This window comes from Felis catus, chromosome A3 (assembly GCF_018350175.1).
Source record: "Felis catus isolate Fca126 chromosome A3, F.catus_Fca126_mat1.0, whole genome shotgun sequence".
In the NCBI taxonomy this organism is placed as follows: Eukaryota; Metazoa; Chordata; class Mammalia; order Carnivora; family Felidae; genus Felis; species Felis catus.
Window position 1 is genome coordinate 21,567,290 of NC_058370.1, and position 25,424 is coordinate 21,592,713.

The window sequence follows — 25,424 nt, forward strand, 5'->3', positions numbered from 1 at the left end:
ATTCATGCAGTATTTCACACACGGCTGGGGAGGTGAGTGTGACGATAGATGGGTAAGGAGAGAGAAATGGAGCAAGAGAAACTTAGCTTCCGTCAGAGACAAAGATGAAACTGCTTTCTGCATCTCATGTTAAATCAGTAGCGGCAAAAAAAAGAACACAGCTTATGTTGAAAATTGCTTTTGAGCACATCCAACAGCCAGTTCAACACAGTCGATGTTTTCTAAGCATCTACTGTGTGCCAAGCACAGGGTGTATTCACCGAGGTCACAGACACCATTGCCCCTGCCTCCATCTGACTTCCACGGACTTCCCAGGGCTGGCTGGGGGTGTGGGTGAGAAATGGCCATGCCTTAGCCGGAAGGGACAAAACAGAAGGAAAAGGTGCTTTCCCTGGTCTCTGAAAGGTCTAGAGCTGATGGTTGGGTGGGAGACATAGATACGCACCCAGCGACACTGGGGGCAAACCTAAAAGGAACGGGGCGGGGGGGGGGAGTAAATAGTGCACCAAGAAGGGGGGCTCCGCAGGTAGGGAAGGGGAGGGACAAGGTCTCAGGCAGAAGTAATCCCTGTGCCAACGCTTGGAGGGGAGAAAGTTTGCATTGTATTACTGTTTAGTACCCACCGAGCACTGTCATAGGCTTTGGGTACGGCAAAAAGATAAGTAAAATACACTCTTAGTCTTTGAGCAGCTCAAGGGGGCAAGTACGTAAAGAGAAAACAACTTCATTAAATGAAAAGCATGATAGGGGCGCCTGGGTGGCTCCGTCGGTTGAGCGCCTGACTTTGGCTCGGGTCATGATCTCACGGTTTGTGAGTTCAAGCCCCGCGTCGGGCTCTGTGCTGACAGCCGGGAGCCTGGAGCCTGCTTCGGATTCTGTGTCTCCCTCTCTCTGCCCCTTCCCTGCTCACGCTCTGTCTCTCAAAGATGAAGAAACGTTAAAAAAAAATTTTTTTTTTTTTTTTAAAGCATGATAGGCAGTAGGTACCCGTGAGACTCCAGAAGGCGTTGTGATTCATTCACCCTGCGGAAAGAGCGGTCGGAGAAGGCTTCCTGGAGGAGGAGGTGGGGGGTGGGGATAAGGATTTGGGGCTGGGTCTTGAGGGATGTATAGGAGTTTACTTGTGGGAAGTAAATAAAATACTCTTTCATCCTCCTGGTGCAGAAATGTAGACAAGGGGCTCCTTGTGGCTGCTCTGAGTCACCGGGACCCTGAACGTCGGCCTGCCCTGTGCCAGCCTCCTTATCCTTGGTCCCTATTTCAGCTCTAATGGAGCTCTCTCCTCCCTCCTCACAGGGTCCCCAGAGGAGAGAGAGGCTTTCAAGAGGGCCAACCACCTGAACAAGCTGACTGAGAAAGAGGACACCGGGATGGCCATGCGGATCCGCGTGAGCCAGAGCATGAGTATGGGTAGCGACTTCGACGTCTTCGCCTACATCACCAACAACACCTCCGAGGAGCACACCTGCCGCCTCCTGCTCTGTGCCCGCACCGTCAGCTACAACGGGATCCTGGGGCCCGAGTGCGGCACCAAGGACCTGCTCAACCTTTCCCTGGCGCCTTTCTCCGGTAAGGCCCCATGTTCCTGGAGCACTTACTGACCACCAACCCCCAAGGCACGAGGTCGCATCCTGAGCGCTGGGCATGTGCAGTTTTCTTCCCCTGGGTCAGGCCCTGCCCAAGTCCTTTGTAACTAGCAACCCATTTCATTCTTCATCGGAGGTGGCTTCTCGCATTGCCGCATTTTTCGGGCGAGAAGACTGAGCACGGAGAGGTGAAGCAACTTTCCCGAGGCCACACGGTTAGGGAGTGACAGGACTGGGGCTTGAACCCGTGCTCTTAGCACCTGTACTGTTTTGTCCCGTCGCATCTTCACGTGACCTTCGACTGCTTTCCCGGACCCTCTACTGCCTGCTTCCAGCTAATTCCTTCCCTCGGCCTCCAGTAGTGCCCATGCCACGGCCCCTGAGAGCACCTCCCGGTCTCCTCTCTATCAGCCAGCTTGTTCAGGGGGTTGGCCCTCCGAACAGTGCCACCTCCTGGTTTCTCTATCTTGGGTCCCCCATAGGCACTCCTGGAGACTCACGCCCAGAGCAGACCGTCTATCAGGGTCCCTAAGAATGGGTGAAGCCCTCAGGGGCAGAGCCAATGGCACCGGAGCTGGGCCCCAACACTCACGGCTGCCCAAACACATGTTCCGAGGCCAGCCGGACCTGGCTTTGCCCCTGGCCTCCCCCACCTTCTAGATGTACAAGCGTGGACAGGGTGAGCATGCTCTCTGAGCCTCCAATCATACTCATCAGTCAGGGGGTCAGTAACACGTCCCTCCCGATGGGCCACTGTGAGGACTGAAGGAGACCCTGTGCTCAGGAAATACCTGGAAAGTGTAAAACTGATCATGGGGAGGCAGAGAGGCCTTGTGGGTCTGTCCTGAACACCTGCCGTGCCAGACGATGGCCTCAGTGCCGGGCTCCGCGGGTCCTGAGCCCCTGCCAGCCTTGATGGCATGCAAAGGACCCGGCCCTCACCTCTGCATCCGGGCCCCGAGTGTCGGGGGCAGGGGTCCATCCCTGTGCCGTGGCCAGGACCCCCGAGTTCTGGTCCCCACCACTCTGTCAATGGGCCGTGGGCTCCTGGGTATTTGTCTTCTCCGTTCCAGGCATCAAGTTCCCCACTCGCACAAAGGCTGGCTGGTGTTTGAAGAGCCGCGCCAGCCCCTCTGTGTGAACGTACACCCGTCAGGTTCTTCTCATGCTCAGAACCATTTGAGAGGCAGGAAGTGTCTTTCCTGGAATGTATGGCACGAGGTGAACTGCAGCCCGGGCCAGGGATGCCAGAATAGCTTCCTTCCTATTGAGTCACCCTTTGCCTCCCAGTTACCATCTGGGCCCCTGGAGCATTGTTCTTCCAGAGCTCAGCCGAGCCTGTCGGTGTTTCTCATCATCCTGGGGATGTGGTCACAACAGAGCGGTCCATCCCGCCTCGGAGACCCTCCCGCTCCGTGAGGGGCACAGCCTGCAGCGGGGAGGGGGAGAGGTCCTGTGTGTTGCCCTCAGGCTGCAGGCCCAGTCTAGGGTGCCTGACCGAGGCCTCCAATGCCAAGCTCAGCCCGAGATAGCCGCTTTGGTGACCCCACACTTTGGCCGCCTTGCTTGTTATTCTTTGATGATAAGATCTGGGGACTTTCCATGTGCTAATTAATGGACAGGAAACCAGACGCAGGACGGGGAACAGAATCCAGTCATCCCCACCCTTGCCTCCTTGCATTGCTTCTCTCCCTTCCCCTTCCTGCCCCCACCCGCCCTCTCTCTCCTCCCCTCTCCCTTCCAGGTGGGTCACTGGGAGTGCAGCCACTGTGGCCTCTGTGACCACGCCCAAGGTACCTTCTAGAACAGGGCAAGTCATGTAAGGAATGACTGAGACTGACCACACAGGTTTTCTTCTCTCAGCCATCATCTGGCCCAAGGCCAAGGCCCTGGTCCCTGGTCCCACCCTAGCTTCAGCCTTCTGGAAAAGTCAACAGTTGGGACCACGTCCTCTAAGTTCCTGGAGGGCAGTGTTTTCCTTCTTTCCCGTATACCTTTCCAGAATTTCCACCAGGCCCTGACCCAGGGATTTTCACTCCTTTCTGTCTTTTTTGGCAGAAGGTTGGGGTTTCTTCCCCCACGTCATCCGCTCAGAGGTTGGGGCCGATTCACCCTGGGATTGAGCAGCTGGGGCGCGGGGCACGCTGGAGCCTAGACCTTAACTGGCAGGGAGAAGGTGGTTGTCTGTCGGGCCCTCACAGTCCTACGGATGCCCTGCAGGGAATGTCTCAGCGGCGCTCCTGGGCCCAGCGCCCCCCCCACCCTCGCCCATCTCGGGTCTCCGCCAGAGCCCTCAGTAGAAAGAATACTTAGCCGGAACCGAACAAGCATGACTTGGCTTGTATTCATTTTTGCCAGTTACCTTCTATTTATAGTACATGACCCTGGTTTGCCGCACAGAACGTAAAGTGCCCCTAAGCAAGAAAGGTTGAGAAGTATAAAGCGAGTGGACGGAGAGAAAAACACTGTGCAATTGATGAGGCAATACTCAGATGTATAAAAAGTTCCGAGACTGGCTGGAGCCTAGTGGGGGAGGGAGGGGACAGATGGCGGGAACAGAGACAGCGGCATCTCCCCCATCGTGGCCCTGCGACAGCCAGCGAGGAGAGGTTGGCTGGGCCCCCCTGAGCCCCAAGCCCCAAGCCCGGCCCTCCAGCGCTGCCCTTTCACAGGGGGAGTGGAAAAGGATGGCCACGGTTCTCTCCGAGGAAAGGACAAGCATTCAGTGGACCAGCCTGTAGATCCTCAGCCCTGTGCTCCCCGCACTGTTCTTGTCTGCCTCCCACAAGCCGACCCCTAGTGCCCTGGTGCCTCAGTGGCGTCAGAGAAATGGGGCTAGAAACTACACTTCACCTCGCTGCTGCCGAGAGAGGCGTCGGCCCAGCTGGCTTCTTCCTCATCTCGTCATCACTGGGTGGCTTTTGCTCTGAAATGACTTTTGCCCTTAGCTCCTCCCAGCCGGTGCCGCTGTCCCAGGGAACAGAAGAGGAACAGAGAGGGGCAGTCACCTCCCCGGGCTCACACAGCCAGTCAGCGGCCGAGCTGAGCCGGGGCTTCCTTACTGGCACAAGTGTTTCTTCATCTGCAGAATGGGTGCAATCCCACCAACTTCATGGAGGGAAACTGAGGTCCCGAGAGGTGAAGTGACTTGCCCGGCATCGCCAGTTAGCAAAGGCGCAGAGGCGAGATTAGAACCCAGGCCCGTTGGAGCTCCAACACTTTCCTTACCAGCCGTTCTGCCTGCACCGCACCCCCTCCCCCCAGCTCCTCCCTGGGAACCCCACAGCCCGGGCAGGTGGGGGAAGGGGGGATCTGCAAATTCGTTCACTAGTTATGTGGCCTCAAGCACATTCTTTCCATTCTCTGTGCCTTGTGGAGATGCTCTCGGAGAGGTGGGGGCCGTGACTCAGCAGTCACGAGTGCTCTCCCCTGTCCCCTCCTGCAGAGAAGAGTATTCCCCTTCGAATCCTCTACGAGAAATACTGTGACTGCCTGACCGAGTCAAACCTCATCAAGGTGCGGGGACTCCTCACTGAGCCGGCTGTCAACAGCTACCTGCTAGCTGAGAGGGACATCTATCTGGAGAATCCAGAAATCAAGATCCGGGTAAGGGCTTGGCCGGGCAGGGTGTGGGGGGATGGGCGGGGCCCCAGGACAGGCCGCCCACGCATGCACGCGCCACATCCCTGCCATCTCAAGATCTCTGATGCCCCGGGCTTCCTCAAATCCTAACTTCGTCAAAGGAAAGCATCGTGAAGCCAAAAGAATTTGGGACTCAGACTTCTAGAAATGAATCCTAGAATCCCAGAGTGGTAGGGTGGTGGGAGTCGTGTGGAGCCTCGCTGCCGGTCTGTGAAGGAGACCTGGGCAGGTACCAATATCCACGTTTCCTAGATGAGGAAACTGAGGCACAGAGGCGGGGAGTGATCATGCCAGAGCTCAATCAAACAAGGAGCCAAATTGCAGCGAATGCAGAGATGGCCCAGCCGGGACTCTGCCTGCCCTGGCCGGGCGCCGGGCCCCCCTCCCTCGGTGCTGCCCCTGACACCTGTCCTGTACCCTCTTCCAGATCCTGGGCGAGCCCAAGCAGAAACGCAAGCTGGTGGCTGAGGTGTCCCTGCGGAACCCGCTCACCACGCCCCTGTCAGACTGTATCTTCACCGTGGAGGGGGCCGGCCTGACCGAGGAGCAGAAGGTCGTGGAAATGTAAGGACCAGTCACTCCGGCTTGGGGGCCTGGGAGCACGGGGCAGGTGCTAATGGAGGGGGGGGCCGCCCTGCCCTATAGCTCCCTCCTCTCATCTCCCACACACCCGCGTGTCCACTCCCAACCCCCTTAGGGACACTTGCCACCCCTGCACCCTCTCTGAGCACCCACACCCCTCTCTCTAGCTGCTTTCCAGGCCCGCGTCTTCACAAACCTCAACCGGTAACACATTCAGTCACTAAGCGCCCGCCTCTGGACACACAGGTCCTCCATTCACCTTGAATGTGTACCCGTGTGCCCTTGTGGGTGAATCCTCATAGGGACATATTTGCATATGTGCACGTGAGCGTAGACACTGTATTTTTACTTTTCTGGTGCAACGTAACTGACACGCAGTGAATAACACAAATCACGTACGTACAGCTCAGTGCATTTTCACACGTGTGGCCCGCCGAGCATACCCACTCTTACCCCCAAGCGCGCGCACACACAAACACACACACACGGGCCCCTCTTCACGCGAGAGGCAGATGGCCCAGGCTCTTAGAGAGAGGAGAGTGGGGCCTGTTTTATTCTCATCAGCATGAAGCTGTACGTGCATGAGGCTCCGTGCGAAGTTCTCAGTAGACACATGTCATCCCTGGCCTGACCCCGCCACGGGGACCAGCCCGGGCCCTCCCCCCGTCCTCACCCTCTTGCTCGTTCCCTCCACAGCCCGGACCCCGTGGAGGCGGGGGAGGACGCCAAGGTGAGGGTGGACCTGCTGCCACTCCACGTGGGCCGCCACAAGCTCGTGGTGAACTTTGAGAGCGACAAGCTGAAGGCCGTGAAAGGCTTCAGGAACGTCATCGTTGGTCCCGCCTAGGGGCCGGGTGCCTGGCCCCACCTCAGCCAGCTGAGAGCCCCCAGCTTGACCCCGATTTTTGTTCCAAGCTAATGAGCAAAACTTGCCCCTTCTTGGGCCCCAGACCTGAGTCTGCGGGGACTCTTTGGAACGGAACGGAATGTATTCCTGCCTCCTCTTGTGGTTCCCCACCTCCCTTTACCTGTGAAGATTGTTCTGTGCCTCCACAGTGGGAGCCAAGACTGGCTGCCTGGGCCTGGGGTGGGGGAGGAGCGGGGACCCATGCCTCCCTATGCAGCCCAGATGCCACTGAAAAGCCACTGACTACCCATCCTATTGTTTGATTTACTCCAGCGCCCCTTGGAGCAGGCGAAAGAGAGACCGTGCCCACTGACCAGATCCCAAACGATGCACAGGCCCCAGGAGCCCTTGGGGAGACCCAGAGCAGGCACAGGTGGAGTCCCAGAAAAGGCCAGCCCCGAGTTCTCTCCACATCCCAGCAGGCCTGGCCCAAAAGTCCCCCCCCACCGCCATCGTGAGGCGCCTACTATGTGCCGGGCACGCCCCGTCTGGCTGATGCTCACGTGGCTCCCAACCCATTTAATCACCATGGGAAATCACCGAGTGGGAGCTGCTTTCTTGACCAAGAGACTGGGGCCCAGAGAAGGGAGGAGGCCCACGCTGCACCAGCGGGGTATTTGCAAGGCTGGGGAGTAGGAAGACGCTGGGACAGAGCCCAGGACTTCTGACTCTGAGTCCGGCCTCCCGTTCACGGTGCCAGCGCTGACCGGATTATATCAAAGGGACCATTTGGGACCTGATCCAAAAGGGTGCAGTTGGGGTGAGGTGGGGAGGAGAATTGGAGGGGTCTGAGTCCTAGGTTTGAGCCCCAAGTTCAGCCAGCCGCTGCCTTCCCTCTCTGGGCCTCAGGCTCCTCCCTGGGCGATGGAGTGGCTGCACCAGCTCCTGTGCAAGATTCCGGAGCCTTACAGGACCGAGCCTTGCAAATGATAGCAAGCCCTACTCCCTGGCTCCCCGGAGCCCGAGGCCACCAGATGTCTCGGAGTGTGAAACCCTGACCATGACCACCTCCCCGCCCCCAGCCCTGCCTGGGTCCCCCGTCTGTGCCCAGGCACCTTCCTTCAGACCACAGTTTTGGGGAAAAGAGCCCCAGGGGCCCCTGTCCTACCCACGAGCCTGCACACTGCAATGCCTAGACTTCACGAGAGCCTTAGCTGCCTGTGCTGGTCACTAACTGACAAGGTTCGCATCTCGGCTGCCACCTTTTGGCAGGGCTAGGGCCCAGGAGTACAGCCCCTGCCCTGAGGAAGCTCCAAGAGCCCATGAGCTGTCATCTCTGACTTTATCCCCCGCTCTCTCCACGTGACTGGGCAGGAAGAGGAACGAGGGAGAATTCTCTATCTGGGGCGCGGTCACAGCCTCCAGGGCCCGGAAAATCCCAGCGAGGGACTTGGAGAAAGTCATGCTGTTGCACACGGAACTTTCTGCTTTGCATAGGAAAGAAACACAAAATGAGCCGACATATCTATGTTCTCACAAATGTGCCTCTAATTCTCTCTGGTTTTATAAACACTTTAGGGTTCCAGGCAGGCAGTAGACATGCTTTTGAGCCACAAAGACTGAGCACTGAAATAAAATAGTTTACTTTGCACATTCAAACAAGGTCTGGTCTGGTTCTTTTACACTTTTGAGGAGGGGAGGTAGGTGGGTAGGTGAAGTCACTCGCATTGCGACCAGCCACCTCCTGCCTAGGAACCTTTCCTCGGCCTCGGCCCCTCCCCCAGGTCTAAACTTGACGGGCATTCGACGTTCTACCCAGTGTGGCTCTGTCTCTAGCTTCTTCTCCCAACAAATCATGTTTGGGTCACGATAAACTTCCCAAAGCCCTCAAAAGACCCTGTGCACCTGTCAACCTCTTAGCTTTGGCATGGGTATTCCCTGAGCCTGGGGTGCCCTTCTTCCTTAGCCATCTGGCAAACTCCTACTCATCCTACAGTGCTCAACACCAAAGTCACTTCTTCTATGAAGCCTTCTTAGATTTCTTCTCAGCCTCCCAGAACCCTGGAACATGAACCAATTCAAACATTCATCACAGTGAATTTTGGTTCCATGTTGGTCTATCTGTCCCCCTCCCCATCCTATCTGAAGTCTCTCTCTCTCTCTCTCTCTCTCTCTTTTTAATGTTTATTTTTGAGAGAGAGATAGAGTGAGAGTGGGAAAGGGGCAGAGAGAGAGGGAGACACAGAATCTAAAGCACAGAGCCCCATGCGGGGCTCGAACTCACAAACTGCGAGATCATGCCCTGAGCTGAAGTCAGCCGCTTAACCGACCGAGCCACCCAGGCGCCCCTGAAGTCAATCTCTTAAATGGACTCCGGTGAATGCTGAATTGATAAACCGATGTATTTCAACTCAGCTCCCGCAGGACCAGTGCTTATTTCCAAGAGAAATGTCACGTGGGCCACAAACGCAAGCCATGTATGTATGCAACGTAAATTTTTCTAGTGGCCACGTTAAAAAGAGTGAAAAGAATCAGGTAACATCTGTCTCAATAGTGTATGTTATTTAACCTAGTATGTCTGAAATATTGTGCCAACATGTAATCAATCTGAAAAATATTCGTGAGATGTTTTACCTTCTTATTTGCACGGTAAGTCTTTGAAACGTGGTTTCTATTTTACACGGACAGCCCAGCTCAATTTGGACTGGCTGTGCTTCAGGCTCTCGAGAGCCACAGGTGGCTTCTGGACTGTGATTCCGAAAGTACGGGAACTTGGTCACCCATCTCATCCCCCACTGACCAGCCGCTAATAAATGTTTGTTGATTGAAGAAGCGATAGACGACGGTCTCTGCCCCCAGGGGACGCATGTTGAAACGCAACAGGAAGCGCCTAGAAGAGAAATCGGAATGAAAACACGACATCACACGTGCTGGGTACTGACTCCTTCTGTCCCTTGCAAACTACAACTTGTTCCGGCCTAGACGGCCTGAACGTTTTGTCAATTAGTGACCAGCTCGAACACAGAAAACCGCCGGGCTATTTCAGGCTGAGAGGATGAGGGAAATCGGTTCCAAAGGCATCCGAAGGGCAGGAAGAGTAGAAGGGAGACGGACTGTTACAAGGCAGCTGCCATCCAGAGCAGTCCGAGGCCCCCAAGCCAAGCGGGCGCTCACCACCTACTTTCTGGAGGCGCTCTCACCGCGGCCCTGGAACCAGTAGAACTGATGGGAGTCTGTGAAGTCCGCTCAAGTCGGCCTGGCCGTGGCGGGAGGTCGAGGCAGGCTGGCATCTCTCGTCCTCCTGCCTTCTCCCCGCTGGCAGATCCCATCCAGAAACTTGTTGGCAAGGGGCTCTGGAAAATATCACGTTCAGGCTTCCAGCCCCCACCGGATAACAGATGGCCAAGCAAGGGGGGGGTGGGGGGTGGGGGGTGGGGATGGAGTGGAGCCGCTGATGCCTATCAGCTGTTCCCTCTGCTAAGAAGAGCTCTACCATCATCTCTGCCTAAGGAACTCTTAATCAGCCTACAGAACCCTGCTCCAAGGAGGCCTCCTCTGTGAAGTCCTCCCGGACTGTGGCCAATGGCCTCAACCTCTGGTTCCCCGGGGTGTGTCATAGGTAGCTTTTGCAATACTCGGCAGCCCGGGTTAGGAACGGCCGTTCGAGTGCCCGGCCCAAGTTCTGGAGCACCCCAAGAGCAGAGTCAGGGCACGCTCCCTACAAGGGGGCCACCGAGTGGACTCGGGACTGTCGACTGGGCCTCCCTCCTGAAAAGCAAAGGCAAGGTGCCCCGGCAAAGCCGGCCGGTGCTGAACAGATTCAGAGGCCTCTCCCGACCAGGCCCCCGTGCCTGTCCCACCCCTGAGAGCTCACTAGCCACGAACCCAGGAAGGAGGAAGGCCCTGCTGTTCGTGTAGGCCCATTTAACAGACAAAGCAGATGATCCTGAGATCCGGCTCCCCAAACCAGGGGAGGCATGAGTCTGGGTCCCTACAGTCCAATGCTGTGCACCACGCCACGGCAGCTCATGGCCCTGGGGTCGGAGGCCTGGGCTCCGGAGTCAGACGGACGCAGCATCAAAGCCCGACTCTGCCACAGATGTCACGGTGTGGTTTCGGGCAGGTTCTCGGCCTCTCCGTGTCTCCACTTTCTTATCTGTCGAATGGGGACGAGAGGGGGTATGCCCTCCCGAGCAGTATGCAGGCTCAGTAAAATTGTGCCCATAAAACAGCTGGCTCCCAGCACATTACAATCCTGACAGCCAGCTCGACTCCAGGGTCAGGAACCTTCACGTGCACGGAGTTATTTCCTCCTCAAACAGCCCCAACCGGATGCTGCCCCCATTCTACAGGTTTTATGGTCACAGAGATGGGACTTGAACCCGGGCAGCCTGCCTTCCCCAGGACACAGCCTGGCCCAGAGGAGGCCTCATCTGTACCCAAACCCTCCCTTCCCACGGTGTTCCAGGACGAATGTAGCAGAGCCCTTCACACGAGCCCCCACGGTCCTCAGCGGGGATCTGATTGGGTTCATCTTCCCACCCCGAAAAGTCCCTCTCCTCTCCAGCTGCTCTTGCTTACCTTGGATGCCTGCCAGCTCACCCCTCAGGCCTCAAGCTGAGCCGAGAATAACAGAACTTTGAGAGAGTCCAAAAGGGAGGAGCCTCGGGAGGAGGGCCAGGCGGGTGCCTCCTAGAATCACACGCACCTTGGGGCCAGGACGGGTCAGCACATACCCTCTCCCGGCCTCCCCCACAGGCCTGGGCAAGATACACAGACACACACGCCCGGGAGACTGTGAAGCCTGGAATTCTGTTTCAAGAAGAAAAGCCCAAAGAGGCTCATTAAAAGCAGAAGCGATGGAAAAAAAATGACTGTTCGCCCAGCCTTGAGGACAGGGGATCTATAACGACACCCAACAATACAATGAATCTCACAGACCTCAGGTTGAGCAAAAGAAGCGACCACAAAAGACCGTGAGCTACGTAGCTGCGCTCACCTGAAGTTCATGAACGGGTGGAACTCTTTTCCCTGGTGGGGCAGACTGGGCTAGAGCGCAAGCGCGATGGGGGCTGGGGTGCGCGTGCGGATGGGGTTTCGATTTCCTTCATCCGGGCGCCGCATACACAGGTACGTTCACCTATGCACACGCACCGGTGGTCTTTTTGCATGTAGGGCTTACTTCGATAAAAGTTCAAAAAAAACATAGTGCTCAAAGATTCTAAAATTAAGTCCAAAGGGGGATGGAGAAAAGGGACTTGGCCACCTGAGTTCTCTCTTTTTCTCCTTCCAGGAGACGAGATGCCAGTAGGTTATCTTCCTGGGGCGATTGCGAGGCTTAAGCAAGATGCTTCGTGTGTAAATACAAGACTGTCGGGGCGGGGATCTTGTGTGTCTCCTTTGCTATGAACAGTGCGTGGCCCCTCAGCCACCAAGGGGAGTATCGAATGCGTGGACGTAAGCTGTGCTTTTATGATCTCAGCTAATCCTCAGGATGGACCATAGAGATTACCATCCGATTTCCCAGAGCGGGAAACTGATTGAGAGATGTAAAATAGCTTACTCGGTGACCTAGCAAGTTGACGGCAGAGCAGGAGTTAGAATCCAGTTGGCTCTCCCATGCATCCTACGGAAGACTCTGAAAAGTGGAAGGGAGGACTTGGTCCCCAGACCCCGGACACTGGAAGTGGCAAGCCTCCCCGCCGTCACCACCCCCACCCCCACCCCAAGGTCTGAGACAGCCAGAGCCAGAAGCCTGAGCTCATAACCACAGAGTTACCACAGGACCCAGCAATTCCCCTCCTTGGTATATACCCAAGAGAGCTGAAAACATGTCCACGCAAGAAGTTGTGCATGAATGTTTACAGCCGCATTGTTCACAATAGCCAGAAAGTGGAAAGAACCCAAATGCCCATCAACTGATCAATGGATAAATAAAATGTGGTATCCCCACACGGTGGACTGTTGTTCGACCATAGAAAGGAACCGAGTCCCCATAACATGCTACAACACGGATGAAACTTGAACAAACACTGGGCTCAGTGCAAGAGGCCAGTCACAAAGACCACAGGTCGTATGTACGACGTGCAGAATAGGCAAACATATGGAGACGGAAAACGGATTGGTGGTTGCCCGGGGCCGAGGGCATGGAGGGAGTGTGGGGGCTGGGGGAGGGGGAGGGGGTTGACCCCTACAGGGTTTCCTTTTTGGAGTAATTATAGTTTGAAAAATTGATTGTGGTGATGGGTGGACAAGTCTGTACTAAAAGCCACTGAATTATATACTTTAACAAAAAGTGAATTGCAAGATGTGTGAATTATCCCTTCATCAAGCTATTTTTAAAAATAACGAACAATGAGGGGCGCCCGGGTGGCTCAGTCAGTTGAGCGTCTGACTTCGGCTCAGGTCATGATCTCACGGTTTGTGAGCTGGAGCCCCACGTCGGGCTCTGTGCTCACAGCTCAGAGCCTGGAGCCTGGTTCGGATTCTGTCTCCCTCTCTCTGCCCCTCCCCTGCTCGCATTTGTTCTCTCTCTCGTCCTCTCTGTCACATATAAAATATAAAAAAAAAAATAATAAAGAGCAGGGGGAAAAAAATAAAGAAGGCTGAGACCCAGAACCGTAGACATGATTCTGATTCAGGAGGTCTGCCTGGATGAACTTGGGTAAATCTCTTCCCTCTCTGGGCCTTAGTTGCTCCTGCTATCACTGGGGAGAGGAGGGAGTTGGAGCGGAGTTGTGCAGTGCCATTGATTCGGGCATGTTATCACACTTTTCACAACAGTTGTCCAAGATTATGGCTGTTCGAGTTCGGGGTCTTCCAGAGGCTGGTAAACCCCTTAACCGTTCACTGGGGTCTTTGCAGATCATCTGAGCTCACCAGTGGCAGGCCACACTTCATCAATAGCCTTTATTTTATTTTATTTACTCATTTTGAGAGAGAGAGGGAGAGTCAGTCAGCAGGGGAGGGGCAGAGAAAGAGAATCCCAAGCAGACTTCACGCTGTCGGTGCAGAGCCTGATGCGGGGCTTGAACCTACAAACCGTGTGATCGTGACCTGAGCCCAAACCAAGAGCTAGAGGCTTAACCGACTGAGCCACCCAGACGCCCCCCATCAATATCCTTTAAAGATGACAGAGGAGATGCTTCTCCAAACATTGGTCCGGGCCACTGCTCTGTGTCAAGAAGGATACCGGAGGCTCTGGGGGGACATCCCAGGTTCCCTCCATGCCACTAGTCAGTTCTAACTCCACACCAGCTCCTTCCAAAGCCATCCTGGAGTAGACAGACAGACAGACAGACAGAAGGACCAAAGGGAAATATCACTCAAGCCGGTTGAGACAGATCTGCCTGCACTTGGTAAGTTAACTCCACTTACAGATGGGGAAACTGAGGCACAGGTAGGTCATGCCCACGGTCCCAGAGCCAGTGACGGAACTGCCGTCTGTCCTCCTTCCACTCCTTTTGAACAAGCCTGAGTGCCTAGTGTGTGCTCAGCCTGAAGTGCTCACTGGACGGGATGAGAGATGCCCTGGGACCGATGCTGAGCAGCTCACCCCAGAGTCCTGGCTGCGTGGCCCATCTCCCCCCTCTCTCTTGCTGTGTGACTTTGAGGGAGCCACTCTTTCCAGACCTCTCTGTCACCCTGGGGCTCCCAATCGATGCCTAACCCAGAGATGTGGTTATGGAAGGGAACGGGTCTTGTAGACTGTAAAAGACCATGGATGCAAAAGCCAACGGGAACTCTGGCCTCGTGCCTGAGAAAGGCGAGATCCAGGGTAAGCGGTCGAGGCTCATTTATTCGATCAGTCCCTGCTGCAGGTGAGCAGGGGCGGCTGCTGCCTGCAGGGAAGGGGTGAAGAGAAACCTGGGTGCGGCTGTGGCCTGGAGACACCTGGATGGCTGTGAGATACAGAGGAGAGACAGTCACTCAACATCTTCGTCGCCCCTAATACGTGCCAGGTACCCCATTGGGACTAGAGACACAGCAGATCGATGTGTCCTGTGAGCACTCAAGCCGATCGGCAGTGTGAGGTGAGATGTGCCGGAAGGAGAGAACTAAGGCTCATGATGATGGGGCCATCCTGACGATCCTAGAACAAGGGTGCCGAGCGCCCTTTCGAGTGCATTACTCGTATTAACTTGCCGGGTCCCACAGGTGGGAGCTCGCGTGGCCTGCCCCGCTCTGCAGGTGAGGAGACTGAAGCCCAGAGAGGTTGTGTGACGTGTCCAAGGTCATACAGCCAGATAATGGTGGAGTTAAGGTCAACCACGCAGGCCAGGGCCACAGCGATTGCTGCTAGCCTCCCTCTCTGTTGTCCTCGGTCTCATCACGTGGACCCACCAAATGAAGGCAGAGAAGGCCCCCTGAGAAGCTAACGTGATCCTGAGGAGATCCTAAGTCTAGATCCTAATGAGGAGTCAGGCTGGGAAAGGGTAGGAGACGGGCAGGGCTCAGAGGCCATTTCCTAGGAAGTGGGTGACGCCTAAGCTCCGGGACCCTTGTTCACAAAAAGTTCTTGTGCAGCTGTTGTTCACTCCAGGCAGGGAGGGGATCCAGGTTGCTATCAGGAAGCACTTTAATCTAAGCATTTCTGGGAAACGGCCTCAAAAAAATCTCAGAAGAAAGGAATTTGAAGCTTGAAAGCCTCCAGAAATTTGTTATGGTTTCTTTTCCCATTCTTAATAAATGTTCACTTTGGTACCAAATTTTATGTCCAAAATTCTATTTTATGTTCTTTTTCTTAAAGACCATCCCCTCAAGTTAAAATGAAAACTACGATGTGATAACACAGCCTACTCACCAGAATGGCTCAAGTGAAAAAGGCTATATGTGTATATAATATCTCTATTTATACATTACACTACACACACACACACACACACACACGCACACAGTGTCCGTGAAGATATGGAACAAGAACTTTCCTATGTAACTGGGAGAGCAGTGGAAATTGGTATGACCACTTTGGAAAAGTATTTGCAGTATCTTCTCTCCTTCTTTCTTTCTTTAAAAAATATTTTTTATGTTTATTTATTTTTGAGATAGAGATAGAGCATGAGCGGGGGAGGGGCAGAGAGAGAGAGCGAGACACAGAATCTGAAGCAGGCTCCAGGCTCTGAGCTGTCAGCACGGAGCCCGACGCGGGGCTCGAACTCACAGATCGTGAGATATTGACCCGAGCCGAAGTCAGACGCTCAACCGACTGAGCCACCCAGGCACCCCCCCCGCCCTTTTTTTAATGTTTATTTGCTTTTGAGAGAGAAAGACAGAGAGAGCACAAACCGGGGAGAGGCAGAGAAAGAGGGAGACACAGAATCCGAAGCAGTCTCCTGGCTCTGAGCTGTCAGCACAGAGCCCGACACGGGGTTCGAACTCATGAACTGCGCCATCATGACCTGAACCGAAGTTGGACGCTCAACCGATAGAGCCACCCTGGCGCCCCTATTTGCGGTATCTTCTAAGCTGAACACTCATTTTCCCCGATGAGGCAGCAATTCCTCTCTCGGACGTTTACCTAATGGAAATGAGCCTGTGTGCCCTCCAAAAGACATGTGCGAGAATGTTTTAATTGTTTTTCATAATATCTCAGTGCTGGAAACAACCTCAGAGCCCCACATGAATGCGACAGATACATAAATGGGGGTGTAGTGGCTCTAAGGAGTAGCGTAGGGGTGAGAAGTCACGAAGTACGGCCCCATGTCACGGCTCACTTGAATCTCACAGACGTGTGAAGCAAACGATGCCAGACACGAGATACACACCGAATGATTTCATTCATGTGAAGTTCAACACCAGGCAAAACTCCTCTATCATGTGAGAAGTGCTTAGCATTAAGGGATGGGTAGTAACTAGAAGGGACACAGGGGGTGGGTGACTGCTTTCAGTAATGGTCTGATTCTGGAGTTGGGTGCCATTTCACGTGGGCGTGTTCAGTCTGGGGAAATTCATTGTACTGTACGCTTATCATGGGTGACTTTTTTTTAACGTTTAGTTTTGAAAGAGAGAGAGAGAGAGACCTAGCACAAGTGGGGAGGGGCAGAGCGAGAGGGAGACACAGAATCAAAGCAGGCTCCAAGCTCAGAGCTGTCACCACAGAGCCCGACGCGGGGCTCGAACTCACAAACCGTGGGACCATGACCTGAGCCGAAGTCGGATGCTTAACCGGCTGAGCCACCCAGGTGCCCTTATGCATGACTTTTCTATATGCGTGTTATATTTAATGACCCTCCCCTCTCCTACACACATAAATGTAAAAGCTTCAAGCTCTTTAAAACTTGCCCCTGCCCTTGAGACCAGAGAAGGATTTATCCTCCAGCAGCCATTGCTCCCGGAGGGGTGTGAGCAGTGGGTGGTAATGACTTCCTTGATGCTTTAGAAAAGCTCCCTCCAGCCTCCCAGGCGGTTGGAGATGGGATGGGGGGGGGGGGGCGGGGAGTGGTCCAGTGAAGGGGGAAGGGCAGAGAAGTCTTCCTTGGTGGGGACCTGAAGGGCAAGGCAAGCATAGGGGAAGTGGAGGTGGGTGGAGAGATTGTTTGGGCACAGAGGAGACTGGACTCAAACAGGGGCAACCACTGTGAGGGGCTGAGGGGTAACGGGAGGGCTGGTCTCTGATCACTCCCCCAAAGATCCAGGCACCCTGGCAACACCAGGCCAAGCTCCACCCTTCATTCCTTCCCAGTCCTGGCCATCCCCGCTCTGGCAAACTCTGAGGGGCCCACGGCCGGCTCCTGGTGGCCACTTAGACCCTCACGGCGCTGACAGTTTGTCTCTCTTCGGCCATGACTCTGGTTGTTTTTTTTCCTTGTCCCTGTTTTATTGATCCAAGCCTTCATGAGGCAAACTCCGCGGGGCAAACTTCAAGCTGGGCGATGTTATATCCTGTATCTCGAGGCCCCTGCTGGCCCTGGTGAGGTGGGTGGCACTAACCCACGTGATGGGTGAGGAAAGTGGGGCTTGATGAGCTGAGGCAACTTGGGGCCAAGATCACCCACCGAATGAGGAGCAGAGCTAGATTTGACAATAACCTACGTATGCCAAGCACGGTGCATGCATTCACTCATCCAGTCCTCACGATGACACAGTGGAGGAAGCTGCAGTTATTATCGGCCCCTTACAAAGCCTGTTTACGGAAGCCTTGCATCCATGCACAGAAAAGTGCACCAATCATAACCGCCCGGTGAGTTCCCACAAGCACCCACCCGTGGGACCAGCACCCAGGTTAACAAAATAGAATGACGGATACAGCACCAAAGCCACAAGTGATGAAAGAGAAAACGGAGGGACTGGGCTTCATACACATTTAACACTTTAGTGTTTCCAAGGACACCAGCAAGAGGGTGAAAAGACACCACGTAAGTTGGGGGACCCTTTGAAGTCATAGATCTCATGAGGGTCCAGTATCCAGAATGTATAAAGAACCCTCGCAACTCAACCTTAAAAAAATCAAATGACCCACTTGACAAATAGGCAAAGGATTTAAATAGGTCTCGGAAGAAGATCTATAAATGGTTAGTAAGCGCGTGAAAAGATGCTCAACATCATTAGCCGTTGGGAATTGAAAATCAAAATCACAGAGATGCTAATTCACACCCACAGATGGCTATGACCAACAAGACAGATAATGACAAGTGTGACGACGATGTAGCGCGATCAGAGCCCTCCCAGGCTGCTGCTGGAAGCATAAAATGGTGCGGCTAGCTTCGGAAAACAGTTTGACAGTTCCTCAGAAGGTTAAACACAGTCAACATTTGACTCATCAATTCCCCTCCTACTAGAGTCAGAAAATAAAAACTTACGTCCACACAAAAGCGGAACACAGATACAGCAGCGTTATTCTGGTGGCTAAACAGTAGAAATAACCTAAATGGCCATCAGCTCACGAATGGACAATGTGGGACATTCATATAATGGAATATATGAATATATTCCATTCATATAATGGAATTCATATAATGGAATATGGTGCTGATACATGATACAGCACGCATAAACCTGGTACCCTTTAGGCTAAGTGAAAGAAGCCAGTCAGAAGAGATTATGTACTGTATGATTCCATCTATATAAAATGTCTAGAATAGACAAATAAACAGAAAGTGGTTGCCTAGGCCCAGGGCGTGAGCGGGGGAAGAAGACGGGTCAAGAGTATAGGGAGTACTGCTAAATGAGTACTGTCTTTTTTGAGGAGGATGAAAATGTTCTCAGATTAGATTACGGTGACGGCTGCACAACTCTTAAATACGCTTTAAAACCATTGAATTGTACCTTTTAAGTGGATGAACTTTATGGTGTATAAATTATATCTCGATAAAGCTGTTTAAATCTAAAAAGATACTTTATGCCTTTATTCGCGCTGCTCCCATGCCTGGATTGCCCTTACCTTCTCCTAGTTCTCTGAATGTCCAAAAATAGCTGGTTCCCAAGGCCCAACTCAAATGCCATTACAAAGATTGTCTGGACCCGTTCCCATCGGACGTAACTTCCCTTTCCTCTGAACTCTCGTGGCGATTCCCATCATTCACTCAGAGATGATTTATAAGGCACATATCAAGTATCTGGCACTTATTACGTTTCAAATGATTGTTTAAGTACCCATCTCATCTCTGCTACTATACTGTAACCTTTTGGAGAGAGGAAATTGTATCTTGTTCCCTTCTGTGAACTCAGAACCCAGCCATGTGACTGGCACACAGAGGCACTCAAGGAAGTTATGTGGAATTCATTCTAAATTGCCTTTTCCTCACATCACCCCTCCCACCAGGAAGCATAAGGACATAAAATGGTTGGAAGTAAAAGGGTGGAATAAAAGATAGCTTGCAAAAGAGTTGTTCCATGACTATATTAATATCAAATAAAAGAGGCTGTGTTGCTAAAAGTGTTACCAGAGATGAGAAGGACGCTGGACAATTATAAGTGTTTTAATAAGCTATTTTAATTTTATAAGCACCTAATGACAGTTTCAGAATGTGCAAAACAGAAATTGGCAGAACTATTAGAAATAATCTAATCCAAGTCATAATGGAAGATTCGTTATACCTCTCTCAGAATTTGATTCTCAGAACACGGAAGCAAAAAGTCAGCGTGGATATAGATGATGTATATATCAGATAGGAATAGGTTATGCAGCAGTAACCAAAAAACAACAAAGATTTATTTCTTACTCACACAAAGTGCAGCCATCAGGCAATTCTTCGGGCAGATCTCCTCTGTGCGGCGACCCAGGGATCCAGGCATCTCTCAACCCATGCCTCTGTCATCTCAATGTGTGGTTTCCACAGATGCTTTTAAAGAAGAAAAAACATAGAGGTAGCACACTGGCTCTTCAATGCCTTAGCCCGGAAGTTAAACATATCACTTCCATTCATATCGCTTAAGCTCGAGCTGGTTGCATGGCCTCTCTTATCTCTAAGGGCATAGAAAAGCGTAGTCTCCCTATATCCACCCCAAAGGAGAAGAATCATGTAGGAGTGAGCATTTATAGTCTTTACTCAAAGTCTTTACTCAAAGTCTTTACTCAACTTTACTAACATGATGAGCAGACTTGACCTAATGGATGTGTATAAATAACAGCATCCAACACCTTATTTTCAAACACATAAGACAATTTACAAAATTTGACTATAACCTGAGCTATAAAGCCAGTCTCACCAAATTTCAAAGACCCAAAAACACATAGAGCATATTATCTAAACAGTTATTCCTTATAACTGATGTAAATCAATAACAAGATAGTTAGAAATTCTCCATATGCCAGGACATTTAAATATACTTCTAAATAACCCATGGGTTAAAAGAAGAACTGCTAAAGGAAGCCAGAAAGTATTTTTAATCAATTGATAATGAAGAAAAGTCATGCCAAAATTTGTAGGTGTGGGTAAATCAGTATGTAGAGGGAAATTTATAGTCTAACATGCATATGTCAGAGAAGAAAAGAATCTGAAAACTGATAAACATCCCCCCAAGATGTTGGAAAAAGAATATCAAAACAAATCCAATAAAAGTAGGAAGAAGTAAATGGTAAAGGCAAAACCAGAAATTAATAAGATAAGAAAGCAAAGATGAAAACAGAGCTAATCCAACAAAGTCAAAGTTGGTTCTTTGAAAAAGACAGTCAAATTGACAAAATCCTGAATGAAACTTGTCTAGAGAAAAACACAAATGGTCCCCTCAAGCTCCCCAATTTTAGGAATAAAAAGTGAGACATCACTACAGATACTGCCAACATTGAGGAAAAAAAGAGGATGTTTTGAGCAACTCTGAGTCAATACGTTTGAAAATTTAAATGAAACAGACAACATCCTAGAAAGACATACCAATTTTGACTCAAGGCAAAATAGAAAAGCTACATAATTCTCTAACAATTAAGGACATTGAACCAGTTGTTAAAATCCTTTTCCATATAGAAAACTTCTGCTCTGGGTGGCTCCATTGACAAGTCCTATCCAACATTCAAAGAAGAAACTATTTTCACTTTTGACAATCTCTTCCAGAGACTAGAAAAAGAGTGAATAATCTCCAGTTCATTTTATGAAGTTAACATAACCTGCATACCCAAACAGGACAAAGTATGGCAAGAAAGAAAAATTTTACTCATATATAGAAATGAAAACTCACTGATAAAGTGTTAGCCACAAAAACTCATCAACTCACAAAAGGATACCACAACTGAAATGGACTAATCCCAGCCATACAAGGTTGATTTAACATTAGAAAATCCAGTAAGGTAATTCAGCACATAAACTGATTCAAGGATGAAAACCTACATGCAGAAAACGACTTGATAAAAATTTAACTTATTCGTGATTTAAAACTAATTTAAAAAGGGTGGGGGCACCTGGGTGGCTCAGTCGGTTGAGCATCTGACTCTTGATTTCAGCTCAGGTCATGATTTCACGGTTTCATGGGATCAAGCTCTGTGTTAGGTTCCACGCTGACAGCGTGGAGCCTGCTTGGGATTCTCTCTCTCCCTCTCTCTCTGCCCCTCCCCTGCTTGTGTGCACTATCTCTCTCTCTCTCTCTCAAAATAAACAAACAAACAAACATTTTTTTTAAACTAATAACAAATGGGAAATCGTAAACAGAAGGGAACTTCCATAATTTGGTAAAGATTATGTCTGCGGCTAACATCGTAAAATATTGCAAGTTTTCCCTTTGGAGATCAGAGGCAAGGCAAGGATGTTCGTTGCACCCGTTTACTCAACAACCGCTGGCAGTCTTAGCCAGTGTGGTAAGGCAAGAAAAAGAAATAAAAGATGTAAGACTTGGAGAAGAAACAAAACAGTCATCTTTTCAAAGTAATGTAATTACCTATAGAGAAACTTGCAAATAACCCACAACTATGTTGTTTAAATTGACCACCAAGTTTGGTATTTTTATTGGATACAAAGAAGAGTATGTATCTATACAACAAGCTACTGAATTATTGAATGAAGCCGCTGGTGGGAAGGTTCGTAGAAGAAGTTCTTCTGAGCACTGAGAGATGAACCCATGGGAACAGCCTACTTACATCCATATGGGAGTGAGCTCTGCATTTCCAGAAGGGTGGTTCAAGCAGGAACAGGATGGTGTTGAGAAAAGAATTTAGGCTCATTGTGAGAGGTTTGAGAGGTCCCTCACCAGACCGGGCTGGGCCTCAGTTCTTTGCACAGTCAGTCCTGTTAGGTGGCTTGTCTTCTTTCTCTCTGGCTCCTCGCTCTGTCGGCTTAATCCCTTTGGTACACTGGTTAAAACGAGCCAGGATTTACGGCTCCGGGAAACGTGTGCAACAGTTCGTAATCTTATTACTGTCCACTCCCCCCTCCTAGGCTCTGCTTTCAGAGAAAAGCCACAACAGTCACTTCTCTTTCTCTTCCCCCTGCTCCTGCCCCACCGGACGTCTCTTCCTCGTTCAAGTTCTCTGGCAGAGGGCACAGGTCTCCTGAGTCTGGCGAGTGTTGGGCTAGGAGCTTCTCCACAAGCACAAACTCAAGGGAGGTCATTCTGTTCAAAGCCTTTAAAGGCTCCCTACTACCTAAAGTCATGGGTTTTTTCCCGAACACCACAGACCCCATTTGTAAAGTCAAATCCTTCCTTGCCGACCCCACCACACAGAGCTACGCGCCCAGCATTGAGCTAAGGGTTTTGCCTGTTCGACTTCGCGGAGTCCTCCATGGATCCCCATGAGGCAGGGCCTATTATTAGCGCCCCAGGTCACACGGTAAGTGGGGACTTGGGACCGGAACATTCTCAGTTCAGACCACCCATTCTGAAACACCGTGCTACCTGGTTGGTTTGCTTTGGTTTTTGTAACTGTTTTTCAAATGAAGTTTTGCATGGTCCTTTCATGCCACAACCTGGGAGAGGATTGTTTTTGCTGGAATCAGGGTGGGGCCCTGCCTCTTCGGCTCCCCCACCTCAGCCCCTGGAGCAGCTCCCCTAACCACTAAGGCGACCAATCCCTCTTCCTTAGGACGGGGCCACCAAGGAGGCAGACACACTCTGGAGACAGACCGGCAGGTGCTTTCCCCCTCCGGCTACCTCGGACCTTGGTTTCCTCACCTGCAGGGGAGGGGCTCGTAGGCATTCCCACTTGGGCAGGGTTCGCGGGAGGGTGAAACAAGATGGTGAATACAAGGGCCCATCACCCAGGAGGGGCTCCATACACGTTGTGTGTGGTTACTGGCCGTCCCCGGGGCTTGGGGTAGCCTCCTCGGCACCTCTCTCTGGACCCAACACAGCAGACCCCCGGGGCCACGGGCTCTGGAAGATGCCGCAATGCAGGAGCTGAGGCAGCACTGACCCCTATTGGGGACGTGCAGCTGGCGCATCACGGGCAGATGTAGGGAAGCCAGGCGGTGAATGAATCCGTTTCCAGGCTGCCCCGGCCCCTCCAGGGCCCCTGCTCTGACAGGCACCACAGGAGAGCTGAGGCCCAGCCGGCAGCAGATCCAAATGTTGGCTGGGCCACCAGATAACTCCGTGATGAACTGTCCCTCAAGCTGGAGACATTGACCTTGCTCCCAGCCTGGAGGCCCCGGGCTCTGCGGTTAACCCCTCCCTCCCCAGCTCCGGGGACGGGGAGCGTGTTGCCCGTGTGGGGGAGGGCTGTGTCTATGATCCGTGGCTGCCTGACAAATCACCCTGAAATCCAGCACCTGGAAATAACAAATGATGATTCGCTCTCAATTTCTGTGGGTCAGGAATCTGCCAGTGGCTTCACTGGCTGGTTCTAACTCAAGGTTTTCCATGAGGCGGCAATCAAGGCGTCGCCTTGGTGGGGGTCAGCTCAAGGCTTGACTGGGGGGCTGAGCGGATTCCAGAGTCACTTACGCAGCTGTCGGCAGGCCTCCCAAGACCCACTTCCAAGCGCACCCACTTGGGCGTCTCGCGAAGGCCGCCTCACACCCAGGCAGCTGGCTTCCCCAGCGGGAGGAACGGAGAGAGCACCGGACAGGAGTCACAGTCCTTCTGTAACCCAACCTTTTCCCCCATCGCTGCCGACATATTCTTTCTGCTGCAAGTCATCAAGTGGGCCCCGCAGCCAAAAGGGAAAAACACAAAGCTGTGAGAGCCCAGAAGGAGGGGATGCTGGGAGCCGTGTCAGAGGCCGCCTACCTGAGGGGCCACTGCTGGGACAGACGTGGAGCTGAGGCCGGCTCGCCTTCGGGAGCACCTGCTCCGACGGCAAGGAGGGGGCCCCAACTCTTCCCTCCATTTTTCACCAACTCCTGGGGACTCGAAATCCCAAAGAGCTCTCAAGTCTGACCTCTCGCTCTCTCTCGGCTGTCATGGCTCCAGCCAGGCCCCCCCCGTCGTGTCCCACCAGGATGTTGTCACTCCGTCACCACCTCCTCACTGGCTCCCCCACGTCTATTCTGCTCCCCTGAATCCCCACTCGTCCCTTCCACCATCCCCTTATCTCTTCCCAGCAGTACTCAGAGAAGCCTTTTCAAAACACAGGTGTGACCCTGTCTGTCCTTGCTTCTCACGTGCTCAGAGTGAAGACCCAAGTCTTCCCCGAGGGTGACAAGACTCTGCGGGGTCTGGCTCACCCCAAATCTCAACAGCCTCTGTTCACAGCAGCACTGGCTCCTATCAGAGCCTCGAATATGCCTCTGCCCTCTGGCCACTGGCTTTGTACCTTCTGTTCCTCTTGCGGGAATGTTTTCTTGTCGCTTCCCCTAGTGAGCGCCTCATCACCCTGTGGACCCCGGCTCGAGTTCCTTCCCTGAAGAAGTTGTCCCCATCCCGCCCTGACGACGTCGGAGTCCCCCCACTGAAAACTTGTTCTCTTCTTACTGTTCCCTGCCAGGCACGCCGTTCCTTTACCTGGGTGCTCGCTGCCTCCTCCAGGATGGTGTGAGCCATGACGGCAGGTTTCGCTAGAAGTATCTGTTGAGGGCTGGCTGGGTGGCTCAGGTGGTTAAACATCCGACTCTTGATTTCGGCTCAGGTCACGATCTCGCGGTTTGTGGGTTCAAGCCCCAAATCGGGCTCTGTGCCGACAGCGAGGATCCTGCTTGGGATTCTCTCTCTGCCTCTCTCTGCCCCTCCCTCCCCCCGCCAAATAAATAAGTAAACTTAAAAAATTATCTGTTGAACTAAAAAAAAATTAAAGCCTTTGTGCAGATAACAAAACTATAACTCTGTGACATAATTCGTTGGAATCCTAGATCTCCAGGGCTCAAAGGGGGCTCAGAAACCAGCCAGCCAACCTCCTTCCTCATTCTGAAGGAGGAAACTGAGGTCCAGAGACAGGGAAGGTCTTCTTGGGCTCAGGATGAGTGAGA

General features: G+C 52.4%; 2 protein-coding genes across 6 annotated transcripts in view; one reads left to right on the forward strand and one right to left on the reverse strand.

The window, feature by feature from the left end:
- Positions 1–8,316, forward strand: part of TGM2 (transglutaminase 2) — a 32,003-nt gene extending 23,687 nt beyond the window's left edge. The window contains exons 10-13 of the mRNA XM_003983474.4: positions 1,297–1,569; positions 5,032–5,192; positions 5,656–5,792; positions 6,507–8,316. Coding sequence (XP_003983523.2) covers positions 1,297–1,569; positions 5,032–5,192; positions 5,656–5,792; positions 6,507–6,657 — 722 coding nt within the window. The 3' untranslated portion in view covers positions 6,658–8,316. The remainder of the gene's footprint in view (positions 1–1,296; positions 1,570–5,031; positions 5,193–5,655; positions 5,793–6,506) is intronic.
- Positions 8,182–25,424, reverse strand: part of RPRD1B (regulation of nuclear pre-mRNA domain containing 1B) — a 78,700-nt gene continuing 61,457 nt past the window's right edge. Inside the window, exons 7-10 of one of the 5 annotated variants that reach the window (XR_006595198.1) lie at positions 19,822–19,937; positions 9,858–10,010; positions 9,292–9,547; positions 8,182–8,718 (exon numbers count right to left, since the gene is read on the reverse strand). Coding sequence is in view for 1 of the 5 variants with exons in the window: in XM_045053643.1 (XP_044909578.1) it covers positions 19,836–19,937 (102 nt within the window). In the remaining 4 variants the exon portion in view is untranslated. Of the gene's footprint in view, positions 8,719–9,259; positions 10,011–19,821; positions 19,938–25,424 lie in introns of those variants that run through there. The other 4 variants (XR_006595196.1, XR_006595197.1, XR_006595195.1 and 1 more) reach the window with 4 other exon arrangements.